This window comes from Rhincodon typus, chromosome 2, assembly GCF_021869965.1.
Source record: "Rhincodon typus isolate 14 chromosome 2, sRhiTyp1.1, whole genome shotgun sequence".
Classification (NCBI taxonomy): Eukaryota; Metazoa; Chordata; class Chondrichthyes; order Orectolobiformes; family Rhincodontidae; genus Rhincodon; species Rhincodon typus.
Genome location: NC_063333.1, coordinates 141,634,497 through 141,654,034, shown reverse-complemented (window position 1 = coordinate 141,654,034; position 19,538 = coordinate 141,634,497). Strand labels below are relative to the sequence as shown.

At 41.2% G+C, this 19,538-nt stretch overlaps 1 protein-coding gene across 7 annotated transcripts in view; it reads right to left on the bottom strand.

Moving 5' to 3' along the window:
• ulk4 (unc-51 like kinase 4) overlaps positions 1-19,538 on the bottom strand; it is a 428,124-nt gene that overhangs the window by 217,813 nt on the left and 190,773 nt on the right. For all 7 annotated transcript variants that reach the window (XR_007263863.1, XR_007263865.1, XM_048606245.1 and 4 more), the window contains 3 exons: positions 8,747-8,798; positions 8,481-8,625; positions 6,971-7,063 (listed from right to left, as the gene is read on the bottom strand). Coding sequence is in view for 5 of the 7 variants with exons in the window: in XM_048606245.1 (XP_048462202.1) it covers positions 6,971-7,063; positions 8,481-8,625; positions 8,747-8,798 (290 nt within the window). In the remaining 2 variants the exon portion in view is untranslated. The remainder of the gene's footprint in view (positions 1-6,970; positions 7,064-8,480; positions 8,626-8,746; positions 8,799-19,538) is intronic.

Genomic DNA, 19,538 nt, shown 5'->3' with positions numbered 1-19,538 from the left:
CCTGGCCTGCTGTGCTCCTCCGGCTCTGCACTGTGTTATAATGTGTTATAACTGGTTTAATGTGTTAGCTGGCATTGGCTTAATGAATTCCGAAACAAAGATACTATTTACTTAATAAGTTTTACTTTGTACTTAATACTCCTTTTAGCAACCATTAAATTTACAACAAGGCAAATTTCCATTCAAGACCTGAATGTTGGGGGCAATTTTCAAAACAATGGGATGATAATCAAGTGGTTTCTGCAATGGGTAATACAGCCTATCTTAGAAGGTTATCATCCAAGTTTAAAACTGAAAATTACTCCCTTACTCTTTTAACACATTCGTATTCCTGGGCAGTGTAGCAGCTAACATTGATTACCTGGCATGAAATGCATGCCCCCAATACCAGAGTCCTGTGCTTCAACAAAGGAGACTACAATAGGACGAGGGAGGAGTTGCTAAAGTAGACTGGAAGCATGCATGCTCAAAGAGACAGCTGTGTTTCCACCTGAAATGATGTGGAACCAGTGATCTAGCGAAAAGGATAAATAGCGTGGTCACTAGGACTTTAAACTTGTGAAATGGGGGAAAGGGAAGGAGAAAACAATACGAAATGTGATGGTAAATAGAAAAGGAAACAGCAGGTTAACATTTATGCAGAAGGGTTCAACTACATCAAGGGCTATGAAGGAATTTAAGAGGAAGGAAAATTCAGGAAGTATTATTAATGGAGATGTTAGAATTCAAAAAGAAGATATAAAAATTAGCGTAAAGGCACTTTACCTAAATGCTCATAGCATTTGAAACAAGGTAGATGAAATAACAGCATAAATCATTGCGAATGAATAAGTTTTAACAGACATTACGAAGAAATGGTTGCAGGATGGTCACGACTGGGAATTAAATATCCAGAGAAGGACAGACAGGAAGGTAAGGGAGGTGGGGTTGCTCTGATATTTAACGATGACAGCAGGACGGTAATGAGAGATGATATAGGTTCTATGGAGAATAAGGTTGAATTCATTTTGGTGAAAATTAGAAATTCTAAGAAGAAAAAGTTACTGATAGATGTAGTCTATAGGCCACCAAATAATAACATCACATTTGGACGGGGAATAAACAAAGAAATGTAAAAATGGATGGGGAAGTATCGTGAGGGATTTTAATCTACATGTCGATTGGTCGAACCAGGTCAGTCAAGGCAGCCTTGAGCAGGAGTTCATTGAATGTATCTGCGATAGCTTTCTTGAACAGTATGTAATGGAACCAACGAGGGAGGAAGCTATCCTAGATCTGGTCCTGTGTAACGAAACAGGGATAATTAATGATCTCACAGTTAGGGATCCTCTGGAAAGGAGCGATCACAGTATGGTTGAATTTAGAATACAGATGGAAAGTGAGAAGATAAAATCCAATACCAGAGTCCTGTGCTTAAACAAAGGAGACGACAATAGGACAAGGGAGGAGTTGCTAAAGTAGACTGGAAGCAAAGACTTAATGTGGACAGTTGAGGAACAGTGGAGGACTTTCAAAACAATTTTTCAAAGTGCTCAGCAAAAGTATATACCAGTGAAAAGGAAGGACTGTAGGAAAAGGGGTAATCAGCCATGGATGTCGAAGGAAATAAGGGAGGCTATCAAATTGAAAGATAAGGCATACAAAGTGACAAAGACCAGAGGGAAATTAAAAGATTGGGAAAACTTTACAGGTCAACAGAAAGCCAGAAAAAAGGGCTATCAAGAAAAGTAAGATAAGGTTTTGGAGTAGATCTGTAGCTCGGGTTGCGGGTGTTGAGGTTGGTTGGCTCACCGAGCTAGTTTGTTGTTTTGCAGACATTTCGTTACCATGCTTGGTAATATCCTCAGCGCAGCATCCGATGAAGCGTCGGTGTGTTTTCCCACCTGGTTTTTAAACTCTGGGGTCTGTTGAGATGGATTGCCTCACTTCCGGTTTTCCTTCATAGTGGAATGTATATGGGGTCGAGTTCAATGTGTTTATTAATAGCATGCTTTGTGGACTGCCATGCTTTCAGGAATTCTCGCCGACGAGTACACATACCGGCCACTACAGACTGACCCAACACCGCAACTAGGCAACAAAATCCTCTACATGCTACAAAGACTTAAACAAACAGGACAGATCAACAAAACAGACTTCTTAAAAATGAAACCCGAAGGAACCAACATACCCTGATTCTACGGCCTCCCCAAAGTGCACAAGCCAGAAGTCCCCCTCAGACCCATAGTCTCCTTACCAGGCACTCCATTGCACAGATTAGCCAAAGAACTAAAAAGACTCAGGCACCTAGTCAACAATTCACCCCACTCTATCCACTCAGCCCAAGAATTCCTTAACTCCATCAAAGACATAAAGATAGAGGATGAAGAGTCCATGATATCGTTTGATCTCACTGCCCTATTCACATCAATAGACATACCACTAGCAAGGGAAACAATGACAACACTACTTGAACAAGAACACGACCCCAGTGAAACCATCTCCGAGGACAACATGTTCAAACTATTGGACCTATGCCTGACCACCCACTTCACCTTCAACGGCCAAATATATGTGCAAATCAACGGGACACCCATGGGATCACCTATCTCTGGACTCATAGCAGAAGCAGTGATGCAAAGACTGGCAAGGACTGCCCTTCCGCAAATCCAACCTAAACTGTGGATACGCTACATAGACGACACCTTTGTCATCATTAAACGGACCAAATTAGAAGAGACACACAAACTTATAAACAACACCCTCACTGGAATAAGATTCACCAGAGAGGAGGAGAAGAACAAACAGCTCCCATTCCTGGATGTCATGGTAGAGCACAAGACAAATGGGGAACTGCAAAAGAAAGTACACCGAAAAGCCACACACACAGACCAGGTACTGAACTTCAATAGTAACCATCCCAGCATACACAAACGAAGCTGCGTGTGAACACAATTTAAAAGGGCAACAACACACTGCAGCAACACGGAACTATGCCAAGATGAAGAAGAATACCTCTTCCAAGTGTTCAAGGATAATGGATATCCAAAGAACTGGGTCAGAAGATGCCTACAAGAACAGCATCAGAAAGATTCTACACGCCCCGACACACTCATCACACTACCCTACATCAGGAACACGTCGGAACTCACCACAAGACTCCTATGACCGCTCGGCATCATAGTGGCACACAAGCCCACGTCAACCCTATGACAACTGCTCACCCGAACTAAAGACTCACTCCCCGCCATGGACAGGACCAATGTCATCTACAAAATCCCCTGCAGAGATTGCGAGAAACACTACATCGGACAAACAGGAAGGAAACTAACAATAAGAGTAAACGAACACCAACTGGCTGCAAAAAGGCACGACCAATACTCACTCGTCTCAATCCACATGGACAAGGAGAACCACAACTTCGACTGGGACAACACCAAGATCCTGGGACAGGTTAGGCAGAGACAAGCACGAGAATTCCTGGAAGCATGGCACTCCACGAAGCATGCTATTAATAAACACATTGAACTCGACCCCATATACATTCCACTACGAAGGAAAACCGGAAGTGAGGCAATCCATCTCAACGGACCCCAGAGTTTAAAAACCAGACGGAAAAACACACCGACGCTTCATCGGAGGTTGCACTGAGGATGTTACCAAGCATGGTAACAAAACGTCCGCAAAACAACAAACCAGCTCAGCGAGCCAATCAACCTCAAAAAGTAAGATAGATTATGAGACTAAACCAGCTCAGAACATAAAGACAGGTAGCAAAAGTTTTTATAATTATATAAAACGAAAAAGAGTGGCTAAGGTAAACATTGGTCCTTTAGAGGATGAGAAGGGGGATTTAATAACGGGAAATGAGGAAATAGCTGAGGCATTGAACAGATACATTGTGTCAGTCTTCACAGTGGAGGACACACATAAGTTGCTAGTAATTGAGACAGAGACAAAGGTAGGTGAGGACTTAAACATGATCTTTATCACAAAAGAGGTAGTTTTGGGCAAGCTAATGGAGCTAAAGATAGACAAGTCTCCTGGCCCTGATAGAATGCATCCCAGGGTACTAAAACAGATGGCAGAAGTAATATCAAATGCACTCATGGTCATTTTCCAAAATTCTCTGGATTCTGGGGCAGTTCCAACAGATTGGAAAACAGCGAATGTGACATCATTGTTCAGAAAAGGAGGTAGGCAAAAGGTGGGGAATTGTACGCTGGTTTGCTTAACTTCTGTAGTGGGGATAATGCTTGACTCAATTATCAAGGAAGAAATTGCAGCACATCTAGATAGAAATTGCCACATTGGCTGGATGCAGCATGGGTTCATGAAAGGCAGGTCATGCTTGACTAATTTGCTGGAATTCTATGAAGACATTACAAGCGCAGTGGACAACAGGGACCCAGTAGATGTGGTGTATCTGGATTTCCAGAAGGCATTTGACAAGGTGCCGCACAAAAGGCTGCTGTGTAAGATAAAGATGCACAGCATTACAGGCAATGTATTAGCCTGGATCGAGGATTGGTTAACTAACAGGAAACAAAGAGTGGGGATAAATGAATGTTTTTCTGGTTGGCGAACAGTGACTAGTGGTGTTCCTCAGGGATCAGAATGTTGGGGTTGCAATTATTTATAATTTACATAGGTGATTTGGAGTTGGGGACCACATGTAGTGTGTCAAAGTTTAGTGGATGACACTAAGGTGAGTGGTAGAGCAAAGTGTGCAGAGGATTCGGGATATAGATAGTTTAAGTGAGTGGGCGAAGGTCTGGCAGATGGAATTCAATGTTGATAAATGTGAAGTCATCCATTTTGGTAGGAATAACAGTAAAAAGGGACCATTATTTGAACAGTAAAAAATTGCGGCGTGCACCTGTGCAGAGGGACCTGGGCTTCCTTGTGCAGGAATTGCAGAAGGTTGGTTTGCAGGTACAACAGGTAATTAAGAAGGCAAATGGAATTTTGTCCTTCATTTCTAGAGGGATTGAGTTTAAAAGCAGGGAGGTTATGAAGGAGGGTCCCGACCTAAAACGACAACTTTCTTGCTCCTGATGCTGCCTGGCCTGCTGTGTTCCTCCAGCTCCACGTTGTGTTGTCTCTGACTCCAGCATCTGCACTTCTTGCTATCTCTGAGGTTATGTTGCACCTATATAGGGTGCTGGTGAGGTCACACCTGGAGTACTGTGTGCAGTTTTGGTCTCCTTACGAGAAAAAGGATGTACTGGCACTGGAGGGGGTGCAAAGGAGATTCACTAGGTTGATTCCAGAGTTGACAGTGTTGGCTTATGAGGAGAGGCTGAATAGGCTGGGATTATATTCATTGGAATTTAGAGGAATGAGGTGGGATCTTACAGAAACAAATAAAATTATGAAGGGAGTAGACAAGATAGAAGCAGGGAGTTGTTTCCACTGGTGGGTGAAACCAAAACAAGAAGGCATAGCCTCAAAATTAGGGACTCCAGATTTAGGACTGAATTGAGGAGGAACTTCTTCACCCAAAGGGTTGTGAATCTGTGGAATTCCCTGCCCAGTGAAGTAGTTGAGGCTTCCTCTTTGAATGTTTTTAAAGCTAAGATAGATAATTTTTTGAATAGTAAAGGAATTAAAGGTTATGGTGAGAGGGTGGGTAAATGGAACTGAGGCCATGAAAAGATCAACCATGATCTTATTGAATGATGGAGCAGGCTTGAAGGGCCAAAATCCTGCTCTTTGTGGCATGAAGCAAGTGACAGTCAAGGGGTGTTTTTATGACAGGACACCTGTGTCCAGTAGGGATCAACAGGGATCAACAGTAAACAATTTAGACTTGAAAATAAGAGCAAGTTCATAAATAATACAAAAACTGATGGGGCAGTAAACAGTGAGGAGGAAAGCCTTCGTTTATAGGACGATATAGATGGCCTAATTAGATGGGCTGCAGTGACAATTGGACTTCAATCCTGATAAGTGAGAGATGGTGCACATGGGCAGGACAAACAAGCCAAGGAAATTCATAGACTGTAGAACTCCGGGAAGCTGAGGATCAGACGGACCTTGACGTGCATGTCCACCAGTCCCTTGACTTATCAGGACAGGTGGATAAAGTGGTTAAGACACATGGGATACTTGCCCTTATTGGCCAAGGCTGAGAGTTTAGGAGCAGGAAGGTTATTCTGGAACTATAAAGAAAGTTGGTTGAGCCATAGCTAGAAATCCACATAAGAGGAATGTGATTGCTCTGAAGAGCTTGCAGAGGGGATTTACTGGCAGGTGTGAATCTGGAACTCACTGCCTGTAAGGCTGAAAGAGGCAGAAACCCTCAACATTTTAGAAGTATTAGAATACACGTGGTATAACGATGCCATCACTGCACACGGATCGCAGTGACTCATTAGCTCATGTACATATGCTTCCTGCAGCCTGCCCTGTTGCAGCCTGTTGATGTCACCGGTTCTATCTGGAAAAATGTGGTGGCCATTTTGATGTTATTGGTAGTCACTCCAATCTTTTACTTGTATACATACCACAATGGCCAGTGCTGTCTTGTTCCTCCCAAGAATCAAATAAAGATTCAAAGAAATACCTGCCCAAGCTACTGTGATTTCCAAGAAAGCCAAAACAGGTAGGAACTTTGCAGGTTCTAGTTTCCTCTGAAAATTGAACTCTGCCTGAAGTTAGCAGGTTAAAAAATTCTGACCCAAGGAATTTCAGGTCCTCGGCTTGCATTAAAAAAAACGAATCTGGCTTTTACTTCACATTCAAAAAGAATGACATAACGCCGTAGAATTGTGTTCTATTCTGATACAAGTTGTTAGAAGTAAGTAGGTATAGGTATTTAAATAAGAATTCTTCAGGTTGTAAAATGCATGACATTGTAAATGCATTCACGTAAATTTCTTTTGATCAGCGCTGCTAGAGAAATAATAAATAAGAAATATTCATTGACATGTTTATGATGGGGTACACATCATAACCAAAAGAATTCTCACATTTAATTAGAGTATACCTGATGAAAACTGGGCTATGGTCTGTTAAGGTGATGAGCAACTTCAAGGCATATAGTGGCACTGGATCAGGTTCCATCAAAATCTGGTCATATCTGAAATTTTTAAAAAAGTCATAAGCATCTAGGAAATCAGCACATTCATCCTTCTATCCTTCCTCTTTGCTGAAATATAGCTGCTTTTAAAAAATTGAATGGACAGAAATCCCTCCTCGGAGGCAAAGTGTAAATTACAGATTGCTGTATTTCTTACAGACAATGAGTCCGTGGTCTAATATATTCCTGTAAATAAGTTTGTTATTGTATTTTGAAGGACAAAGCAATCCCAATCATGCTACTGGTCTTGAATGCTGGCTGGGACATGGAAGGGGTCTAAAACTGGTTTCCTATTCATAATTAAAGCCAATACTTCTCCATAGAAGCAAAGAAATTGTCCATGAGGATAATGTGTCAGCCTGATGATACAAACAGGCCTCCTGAACGTGCTGTTTTCATACGTACTAGAGTTCAAGGGTACCACTTGCAACACTGGATGCTGGGAGCTTGTAGGGTCCAATTATGTTGGTACACTTTTTCCACTATTTTCTCTGCTTCTATTTGAAATGGCCATGGGAGTAGGATGGGGTCATGGGTTGGCATGAGTTGGCACTGATGGAACATGAGAAGTGAGTAGAGGGATGGAAATGTGAAAGATGAGAGCTAGGGGACCTAATATTTAACAAAACAACTTAGGTTAAGTCCCAGAGAACAAAAGAGGGCCTCTTAACCAGACCAAGTTGGCACTGTTATCCGTGGCCATTTCAGATCCATGTCGATAAGTAAGCGATCTGACTACATTCTATACCCGCTCTCCTGAAGAAAAGATCCTACTATTCAGGTGAATTGCTTTTGAGGTGGGAGCAGTGAGCTGAGAAATATTCCTACTTCCACTAAACAAATCAGGAACATCCCAGACTTCGGTTTTCTAACTTAGAGACTAAAATGGCGCCAGTGCAGCCAAATCTGTTGAGATTCATTTTGGCTTGAGGAGTATAATTTTGATCTATTGGTCCAATCATGTCATGATCACAACATTTCCTTACACAGTGATTTCCCAATTCATGATGGAGGAGTTGCACAGCCCATCAACAAGTTAAAAACTGCACCTCCCACTGTTTTCATTCCAACCAGTCTGATAAAACAAATTTCTCGATAATAAATGCCAGTAAACCAACACAACAGAAAGATTATCAGTATATACATATATCCCACTAAAAAGACAGCTGAAGTGAGTTAATAATATTCTTTTGTTGAGAAAAAGAATATTTGAAACAAAAAGCACTGCTTTTAAGCTGTTCTCTTCACTGTTTTAAAGCAAAAGGCATAGGAATTTGAAACTTCCATTTCATAGTTTGAGTCTTCTATGATTCTAAAATACAGCATTTGAAGGTAACAGTTTTTTTTTAATAACTTCAACCTATGGACATTTCACATAATTAGACAAGATAAATTCCAAAATGATGTATTAACTTACTGAGGGAGCAGTGATTCCTGGATGAGGGTCAGTAATTTGCTGTTTGAAGTAAGATTCTCCCCTTTCTCTCCTAACACAGCCTCATGGTTTGCCACAAGAGATGTGGTTTCTGACAGTAACCGCAGGCTGAAGATCCGCCACTCCACTTAAAAGACATGCATAAACAGGAAGGGGTTAACATAGTTCCAGAAAAAAGAAAAACAAAAGGCAGAATTGATGAAAATTTTAATCACTATTGTGCTTCTTCTTTTCTGGCAAATGCTTACCATTCTGACTAAGCACCAGGGAAACCAAGGGTGGAAGAATGCAGTCAACAATCTGAAAACCAGAAATAAGCAAAGATTAAAGGAAAATGTGGTGCTTTAGACAATTTTAACTCAAAAGCAGCACTTACTAAAATGCAGTATATTACACACATTTGTATTTTCTTTGATGTATCCTTTTTGGTCATTTTTTTTGCCACCATTTGTTCTTCTCCTTGAAGGTGCTGCCTCTTGCAGTGATGTGATTTCACAAAAACATGGCACTCTCATCCAGGTGGTCACGCTTACAGCCTACGTAATGAGCATCAGAAGTGACTGTCTGGGAAAAGCGCATCATACCTGAGCACAGTCCTGATTTCCTCGGATAGTCTCACTCTCATTTTCAACTGGATTACGATTAGAAATGGATGACATTCCAACATGCCGACTGGGCAGAAGACTGAGTGTTATAACTCAAACACCTGTTCTAGGTACATCCCAATTTCTGTTACCATCAATTTTGATGGAGCATTAATTTTACACATGGATGACATGATTTAAAGCTATCTTCTATTTTCTCATTTGGAGCACTGAAGTACTTCCAAGCAGACAAAAGTGCCATGCTGCCAACACGGCTGCAAATTCTTATCATGCTATTTTATATGTACTTTCTTTGTTCTTGTCAATTTTCCGTCAGCAAGATCAACACCAAATAAAGTACTAGAATAGCTCAGGTTCACAGGAAAGTTTCATAACCTTGAGAGCATTGATCAGCTTTATATTATGATTTAATCTGTAAAACATGTTGCAAATACAATAATTAGCATAAACAACATTGTTGACTTGATGAAGAAAAGGGATAGGGATTTGTCTGTATACAGTGCTGCACAGAAACATTTTAGCAATTAGTTTCTCAGCTTATGCTGTCAGATGGGCCATTTGGTATAGCAGAGGCTGACACAGCAGAAAGGATAACCTTCAACCTTTCCCTCCTGAAGTTCCTACCAGTAATTGTGCTTCTCTGTTTTCCCATCCCTTTCTCCTTCTTATTTCACTCCCATCTACAGTATATGATTCTTCACTACCTTTTTGTGTCTGATCCCATCAGTCTACATGCCAGTGACTGATAAATACTGTGTTATCAAAACTCTTTGATCAATAGGAACATTTTGAAATTGGTGCTATTTATCAGAGATGCCCAATCCGTTCTGTGGCTCTCAGACTACACCAGTAGGGGAGAGAGGTTCATCTAACCAAATCACTGTCTGGGAACTGACAGAATCCAAGAGGGAGAATGGATTTTGATCATATGGTGAAGGAAGAATTGAGCTGGATCAAAAGTTAATGCAATTGGATGGGTTCTATTCATTTAGGTACACAAGGGCACAGTTTATATACTTAAATAAAAGCCAATGAAGCTATCTGAAGCCAAATGTACCCCATGTAGGATAAATGAGCTTTCTACTGCCCTATCAACTATTTTCATTCTCTTTGTTTAAAACACTGAATATAAAATCTGTTCAATGCAGTATAAAAGATAAATATTTCCAAGTATGTTGATTAATGAAACATAATCCCCAAAACATTCAAAGATAGCAAGAGCTGCAGATGCTGGAGTTAGAGATAACACCCTTCTTCAGAAGGCTCCCGACCTGAAACGTCAACTTTCCTGCTCCTCTGATGCAGCCTGGGCTGCTGTGTTCCTCCAGCTCCAAGCTGTTTTACCCCAAAACATTCAACATAGTTTATATCTTTTGAATAATTGCCAGCCTCTCTTATTTATTAAAAACTCAACAAACTGATTGGGACTTTTCTCATCAACAACTTGTATTCTGTAGAGTCTTTAACACCTCAAAACATACCTGATGGCTTACAGGAATGTAATTAGATCAACATTTACACTTAGCCAAAGACAGAAACATTTGGAGAAATCACTATTCACGTGGTCCAAACATCAGGTTTAAGGAGGCAGGGAGGGGTGAGACTTTCAAGGCACTTCAATGAGAATGAGAATTTTAAACGTGCAGCAATGGGTAGACAAGACTTGATCCATGTGAGATTAGGCACAGCAGAGAGTTGAAGGGTGTTAGATAGAATTACGGAATCCCTACGGTGTAGAAGTAGGGCATTCAGCCATTAGGTCCACTCCAACCCTCCAAACAGCATCCCACCCAGAGCCACCCCCTATTTCAATGTTGTGCCATTAGTGTGGACATTGCAGAGGCCTAGCAACAGTGAGCACTTCTGCCACAACTGCTATGTATGAACCGGGCACCAAAGAGGACCCTTCTTCAGAACCTTCATTTCTGAAGAAGGGTCCCGACCAGAAACGTCAACTTTCCTGTTCCTCTGATGCTGCCTGGCCTGTTGTGCTCCTCCAGCTCCACACTGTGTTATCTCTGACTCTAGCATCGGCAGTTCTTACCATCTCGAAGGGTAACTGGTACCCCGTTTCACCAACAGAGATCTGGAGGAGTTGGAGGATGGGATGGTGGAAAGGAGGTGCCTCACAAACGTTCCCAACCTCTTGCCTTTGCTGAGGTACTGTGCTGCAAAACACTAGGATACCATATGCTGAACGAAGATGTAAAAGCCTCCTAACATCATCATCATGCCATGTTACTGCCCTGTCTCACTGACTCATGCTTTTTCCTGAATGGTAAATACAGCCTGCAAAGTGTCAATACTTTAAGGTGAGATCAGTTGAAGATACCACATATGCAATCATATGTATAATAACACATTTAGTTAGAAGCAGAAAATTTGAAGGATTGTCAAAGTAACTAGGTCCATATGTACTGTGGATTGATCAAGGACTGTTTGTCTTATAACAAACAGAAAGGAACAAAAGGAAGTCCAAACTCAGCTCATTCCCCCTCAAAATGAGTTTTAATTAGGTTCAATCTAGCCTCTTGCACTTGATGTGTACAGCTCTCGTGGTCCCTTGAATGTTCCACAATCTCAGAGGAGTGCTCAAGATCCCTCATTCCATCTGCATCCAGGACATGTCCTCTTTGATGGCTCCAATTATGAAAGGTACAGCATGCCAAAGTGATGCTGCACACCAATTCTGGTGTTACAGCAGTGCTAGAATTGAAACCTCATCTTAAGGAGGGCTATGGTTTGTTCCTCTTTGGAGAATCCCATTAGTGAACTGCTTGGCTACGCTCATCATGTGGAAGTGCCATAAACATTTGTATTCTAGAGAAAATGGCATCTGTCACTTCACAGGTGTGTTTGTGGAGCAAGGTTTGGTAGATGCCATACTGATCCCTAGCCACTGCATAAAAATTCAGGCGTAACCTTGATCGCTACCAGGATGAGGTGGCGACACATTCCTTCTGAGCATAAGTCCTGCTCCAGCAAATGACACCATTCAGTGGCTTGGGACATCCTTAGTCTCTGCCTGCACTGGTTCTCTGACATTGGTAGTTAATGAGAGAAGCCGGTAGATTTGGGGTCTGGTCATTCTCCTCCACCTCAACTTCTCCCTATGGATGCTTTGCAGCAGCCACTGGAGATTCCTGTTATTGCTGGACTTTGGTAACAATGTTGTAAGTGATGTATTTTTCAATGCTGTCATCTCATGGCTAGCAATTTAACCTTTTGTGATCCCTCATACCCACCATGATGAAGCAATAAATTTCACCCTCACGTAGCGTGGCATGCAGGCTTAACTTTTGCAAGGAGGCCAATGAAATGCATGTGTGTCCATGTGTGAAAGCAACCTGGCAGAAGCATGCAAGGCATAAATATCCTTGAGCCCCATAGTGAAGTCCTGAAGGACTGAAATGGTCATGATGACGTGGTAAGGCTGGTGGTTTGGCAATACCAATTAAGAGTGGAAGAGGACAGGGTTCATGCAGCATGCAGGGAAATGGAAGTGAAGCTGCAGCTGTATAAGGCCTGGAGATACAAGCACTGAGCTGTGGTGCCAGGCAGCCTCACTGATTTTCATGTCAGGAATTGGTGCATACAGTTTCTCAGTGAAGAAGGGGAGAATTGGGAGCTGCATGAGAGATGAGGCAAGCTTAGCTATTAATTCGATGCAAATGTATGGAAACAAGATAGTCACCACTCATTAATGACATTCAGAACTTGACATGTAAAAGTTAAGAGGTAAATCATAAATGTGTTTCTTGATGCTGGGAATCTGATTTTCTTCATTCTTGCTGTACTTTCTCAGCTTTCTCACTGTTGCCCAGGCCATTCAAGGTATGGGAAAATTCTGCCCATGGTTTATGCCACTTTCCTCATTGAACATCGAGCAAAATAATTGTGTAGCAGGGCTAAACAATGAAAAAAATTTCCAAGTTAGATTTTTGGCTTGTAATATCATTTTGATTTATAGACTATTTCAGCCACACCCCTTCCCCAAAAGGGAAAACAACCCATGGTTCCTGCTTCTACAGTTACCATCCTGTGATGCCTCTTGGGCAGCACTCTGTGTGGACATTGGCTAAAGATTGGAGCATATATGAATGCCAATTCCTCCTATTTCCTCCATTTGCTTTCCTAAATTGAATGGGCTGGCAACATACAATTATCTCCAGTGGGAACATGGGCATTCACCCAGACGAGGAAAGAGTGGAACCATGCCCCATCAGTGTCCCCTGGAAAGCAAGGAATGTATCAGGACACAAAGAATAAATGTCACAATTAAATTCTTCCATCTTTTACCAGATAGGTTTCATCAATTTGTTTTAATGTTGTTCTAATTGAGTTATAAAAACCTCTCAATTGTGCTTGAATTCTCAGGCCAGTACTCTCATTTGTAGATTTCTGAATTTCTTTAAAAGGTGTAGAAAAGTTAACAATCACAGAAATGACATGACAAATCAGCATTAACAGAAATTCACCTTTCAGTGTTTGAAAAGTTCATATTTGATGATAAGAAAAGTCTCGGAATTGGGTTGCTTTCTCAAATAATTTCAATAAAATAATTTATGGAATTGATAATTTACGGAATTTGACAATTTCCTCCTTCAAGAAAAGATACTCCAATACCATTATACACTCCAATAAGCAGTAATACATAGGATAAAACAAACTTGTTACAGCCAGGGTAGTGGGAAACAAATATGGCATCTTTTCATTTTGAGATTTGTACATTTACTGCGGCAAAAAGTATATTCCTGCTAGTTGCAACAGCTTTTTTTAAAGGTTATTGGGAACAAACCAGTATCACACACAGTAATCATCAACTTTACATGAGCCAGCATTTTGCAGGCCCTGTTGAGTTGACAGCATTTACTAATGAACGTCAGTGACACTCATTCCCAAGTAATGGCGTTTATGGAAGTGTTTCTAACTGCTACCATATGAGGTGGGAATTCTTGTGGAAACAGGAATTCACACCTAAATTACAAAGTGGTTGGAATCACTTCTATTAGCAGTGGGATGCCAATGGAAGAAAGTAGATAGGAATGAAGGAGAGAGGAAAGCAAAAATTAATGGCAAAAAATATATTGGAAGGGAAAAATAGGTGGCAATGGAGGACAACGGGATAAGGTAGAAATTAGTAATGAGAATGAGAAAAAAAACTGGTGGAAAATAATAGCATCAAATGGATAAGGAAGAGTGGAAATGGATAACGACAAAATAGAGTGGGAAGAGGGAAGTAAATGAGAATGAAAGGAAAAAGAGAGAGAAAAACAGAAAGTGGTTAAGGTAAGGGGAAGTTTGAGTAAAGGAACGGTGACTGCTGACATTAACTGAAGTGGAGAAGGAATATCAGCTTGAAGACAAGAGTTGAACGAGAATGCCAATGTCAATTGGGGCAAGAGAATAACTGCAGCCTAGGGTGGAAGAAGAGTACTTGCTTCTATCAGGTTGGACAGGGAGAAACGACAGAATTTAATAAAATGAAATGGGGGTGTGTGTATCTGTAGAGATGAGACTATGAACTTGAATGTGTTGAGGAAGAATATTACATTAAACTGGAAGAAGAACAATTGTCAACATGAACTAGATTGAACTGAAAGAGGAGGAGGAGATGGCGGCATTGTGGTAATGCTACTGGACAAATAATCCAGAAGTCCCGACTAATGCTCTGACAACATGAGGTCAAATCCCACCATGGCAGTTAATGAAATTTAAATTCAATTAATAAATCTGGAATATAAAGTAATAATGACTATCTTAACGGTCATCAATTGCTGTTCAAATATATCTGGTTAACTGAATTTTTAAGTTCTTTTCAGGAAATCTGCAGTCCTTACCTGTTCTTTAGCTTACATGTGACTCTAGACCCACAGCAATGTGGTTGACTCTTAAAATGCCCTCTGAAATGGCCCAGCAAGTCACACAGTTCAAGGTTAACTAGGAATGGGCAATAGTTGCTAGCTCTGCTAGCCACACCCACATTCCATGAAAAAGTAAATGAAAAAAGTTTGAAGAAGGATGGCAAGTGAATGGAACTAAGTCTGGTGGGATAGAATATCTTTGTGAGCTGCTGTGGAATTTGGATGCAGAAAGGAATATATATATGATTGTGAGGTTGAAATTTCAAATACAGTGTTTTCTTATTTACTCATATGATGTGGGCGTCACTGACTGGACAGCATTTATTACTTGCCCCTTGTCACCCTTGAGGCCGTGGCAGTGGTGAGCTGCCTTTTGAACCGCTGCAGCCTGCATGCCCCTGGGGAGGGAATTCTAGAGTTTTGATCAAGTGACAGTGAAGGTGAGGTGACATATTTCCAAGTCAGGATGGTAAGTGGCTTGGAGGGGAACTTGCAGGCAGTAGTATTTCCAAGTATCAGGTGCTTTGGTGAATTTCTGCAGTGCATCTTGTAAATATAAACACTGCTGCTACTAAGCATAGGTGGTGGAAGGAGTGGATATTTGTAAAGATGGTGCCAAGCAAGCAAGCCACTTTGTCCTGGATGGTGTCAAGCTTCTTGAGTGTTGTTGCAGCTGCATCCATCCAGGCAAGTGGGCAGTACTCCATCACACTCCTGACTTGTGCCTTGGAGCTGGTAGACAGCCTTTGAAGAGTCAGGAGGTGAATTACTCGCTGCAGTATTCCTAGCCTCTGACCTGCTCTTGTAGCCACTGTGTTTATCTAGCAAGTCCACTTCAGTTTCTGCTCAACGGTAACTCCAAGGATGTTGATAGTGGGGAATTCCGTGATGGCAACACAATTGAATGTCAGGGGGCAATGATTAGATGATCTCTTATTGGAGATGGTCATTGCCTGGCATTTTTGTGGCATGAACATTACTTGCCACTTGTCAGCCCAAGCCTGTCCAAATCTTGTTGATTTAAACATGGACTGCTTCAGTATCTGAGGAGTCACGAATGGTGTTGAACATTGTGCAATCATTGGCGAACATCCCCAATTCTGACCTTATGATGGAGGGAAGGTCACTGACCTCCAACAACCACAACCATCTACCTTTATGCCAAGTATGACTTCAAACCCAGAGGAGAGTTTACCCTCTGATGCCCACTGATTCCAGTTTTGCGAGGGCTCCTTGATGCCATACTTGGTTGAATGTCGTCTTGATGTCAAGGGCTATCGCTCTTAACAACCTCTGGAATTCGGCTCTTTTTGTCCATGTTTGAAGCAGAACTGTAATGAGGTAAGGAGTTAAGTGGACCTGGCAGAGCCCAAACTGGGTGTCACTGAGCAGGTTGTTGCTGAGCAGGTGCTGCTTGATAGCATTGCTGAGAGCACCTTCCATCATTTTACAGATGATTACGAGTAGACAAGGAGGCTGTAATTGGCCAGGTTGGATTTGTCCTGTTTTTTGTGTACAGGCCATAGCTGGGTAATTTTCCACATTGTCGGATGGATGCCAGCGTTGTAACTGTCCTGGAGGGCTTAGCTAGGGGAGCAGCAAGTTCTGGACCACATGTCTTCAATATTATTGCTAGAATGTTGTCAGGGCCCATAGCCATTGTAGTATCCAGTGCCTCCAACCATTTCCTGCTATCATGTAGAGTGAATCATATTGGCTGAAGATTGGTATCTGGGTTGCTGGGGACCACAGAAGGAGGCCGAGATGGATCACCCATCTTTAAAACCGAAAACCTGAACTGTTTTGAATTGTGAAATATCACTTTAACAAACATGCTACACTCTTAACATAAAAATTAAATATTTTTCAGGACAGCATGCAACAGATCACTTTGAATTGTGTGATGATGTTTGTGTTTTCAGGGTTTTCTTATCTTTTGTATGCTGCAATACAACCAAAGGAATGTTGAACAACCTACAGCTTGCATACCAAACTGATTGTAGCTATATTTTCATGCCATAACTTTATTGACATCTCAGCTCCTTGAGGGCTTTACCACCTTTTCTGAAGCACTTTTGCTTGTTACATGTTATTGGTATGCACACACATACTGACAATAATAATTTAAGTTGGAAGATAGCATAAGGCATCAAAACGTGTACACACTGAAAAACATTCAAAGTAGGGCAGTATTGCCTTGTGTAACCTCATTAGAAAACATATCAGAAGAGAAGTTAATGAACATTGTTATGTCCACCTTTTAGCCATAAAATGTGCACAATGATCACTGATTCTGAAGTAGATGGCATCAATTTACACATGACACCATGGCAAAACACATTACATCTTCTTTAAGGTGGCCTAAAAGGAGCACAGTTAATCACATTTTAATATTTAAAGCCCTGTATAGGAAGGATATTATTAAATTGAAGAGGGTTCAGAAGAGATTTACCAGGTTGTTGCCAGGAATGGAGGGTTCGAGTTATAAGGAGAGGCTGGAAATTTTTTTACTGGAGCGTTGGAGATTGAGGAACCTTATATGTTTATAACATCACTAGGGGTATAGATATGGTGAATGGCAGGTGTCTTTTTCTTAGGGTGGGTCATTTCAAGACAAGGGGGCATATTTTTAAGGTGAGAGGAGAAAGATTTTAAAAAGACATGCGGGGGCAATTTTTTTTTTTTTTTACAGATAGTGGTTCATGCGTGGAATGAACTTCCAGAAGATTGGTGGATGCAGGTACAGTTACAATGTTTAAAATACATTTAGATAAGTACATGAATAAGACATGTTTGGAAGGAAATGAGCCAAGCGCAGGTAGGTGGGACTATTTGTTTTGGGATTATGGTTGGCATGGACTGGTTGGACCGAAGGGTCTGTTTCCGTGCTGTAAGGCTCTATGACGCTAAGTTATGGTCCTGTGCCTGTTTCAGGTGCCAATTCCTCAAAATAAGCTGAAATTTGCCTCTGCTGCAATCTCTTTTCTCAACCTGGATTTGCCAGCAAATGCAACAAATTGGTGAGTTGCATCTGGAGGTATGGCAAGAACCAACAGCTCACTTATTCTCTTAAAAATAAAGTCCAAGATCTATTTCCTATTCCTACGGGCTGTGCTTTCACTTAATGGGCTCCATCAATTACACACGCCCAAAAGCGTATGCCATCACAGATGTTTATCCCAACATACTGAGCATGAGTAAAGGAATCCTTTTATACTTGTGAAAATAGTTGTTATTGAAATAATTTAACAAGAGATTTCAAAAATTGGGTCATTGACTAAAAGCAGGCCAACTGGCTGCATGATAGTATCAATGGTCCATTTTTAAGACAAGGCATCTTTGCTATGTAGTTAGTACAAAGCAGGCAGTAAATGAGCATCCCGCTGGGCTGGAGACGAGCGATGCTGGCATCAAAGTGGGTGAGGGAAAGAGATGGGAATGAATTGCACATGGAAGAGGCCAATAATGTTTTTTTGGGGTGGCCCAGGGAAGCACTGCAACTCCTCTTGGCCCCAGAAAAAATAATTTAATACAGAAGTTTTTCAATAGTCCTTCTGCTGCACACTCCGCCCAATTGTGGCAACAATGTCAGTAAGAATACCACAGAAATTATAAGACCCCTTGCAGAAATATTTGCATCATCTATAGCTACAGGAGAGGTGCCTGATGACTGGAGGGTGGCTAATGTTGTACCTTTGTTTAAGAAAGGTTATAAGGAGAAAACAGGGAACTATAGACCTGTGAATCTGACTTCAATTGTGGGTAAATTGTTGGAGGTGATTATAAAAGATAGGATTGATGGACATTTAGAGAGACAAAAATTGATTAGGGATAATCAGTGTGGTTTTGTGCAAGGAAAATTGTGTCTCACAGACTTGATTGAATTTTTTCAGGAAGTTACCAAAAAGATTGTTGATGGTAGTAGACGTTATTTATCTGAATTTTAGTAAAGCCTTTGGCAAGGTTCTGCATGATAGACTAATTAGTAAAGTTAGGTCACATGGGATTCAGGGTGAGCTTGCCAATTGGATACATAATTGGTTTATCGGCAGGAGACAGAAAGTAATGGTGGAGGATTGCTTTTCAGACTGAAGGCCTGTGACCAGCGGTGTTCCACCGGGATTGGTTCTGGGTCCTCTTTAGTTTGTCATTTATATAAATGATTTGGATGAGAATATAGAAGGCATGGTTAGTAAGTTTGTGGACGACTCCAAAATTGGCGCCATTGTAGACAGTGAGGAAGGTTTTCTAAGATTACAGAGGAATCTTGATCAAATGAAAAATAGCAGATGGAGTTCAATCTGAATAAATACCAGATATTACACTTTGGTACAGCAACCAAGGGTAGGGCTTATAAAATTAATGATAGGCCCTTGGGTAGTGTTGTAGAACACTGGAACTTAGAGGTGCAAGTACATAATTCTTTGAGGTTTGCATCACATATAAACAGGGTGGTTAAAAAAGCGTTTGTCATGCTTGCCCTCATTGCTCAGTCCTTTGAGTACAGGAGTTAGGAAGTTATGTTGAGGTTGTACAGGACATTGGTGAGGCCTCTTCCAGAATACTGTGTC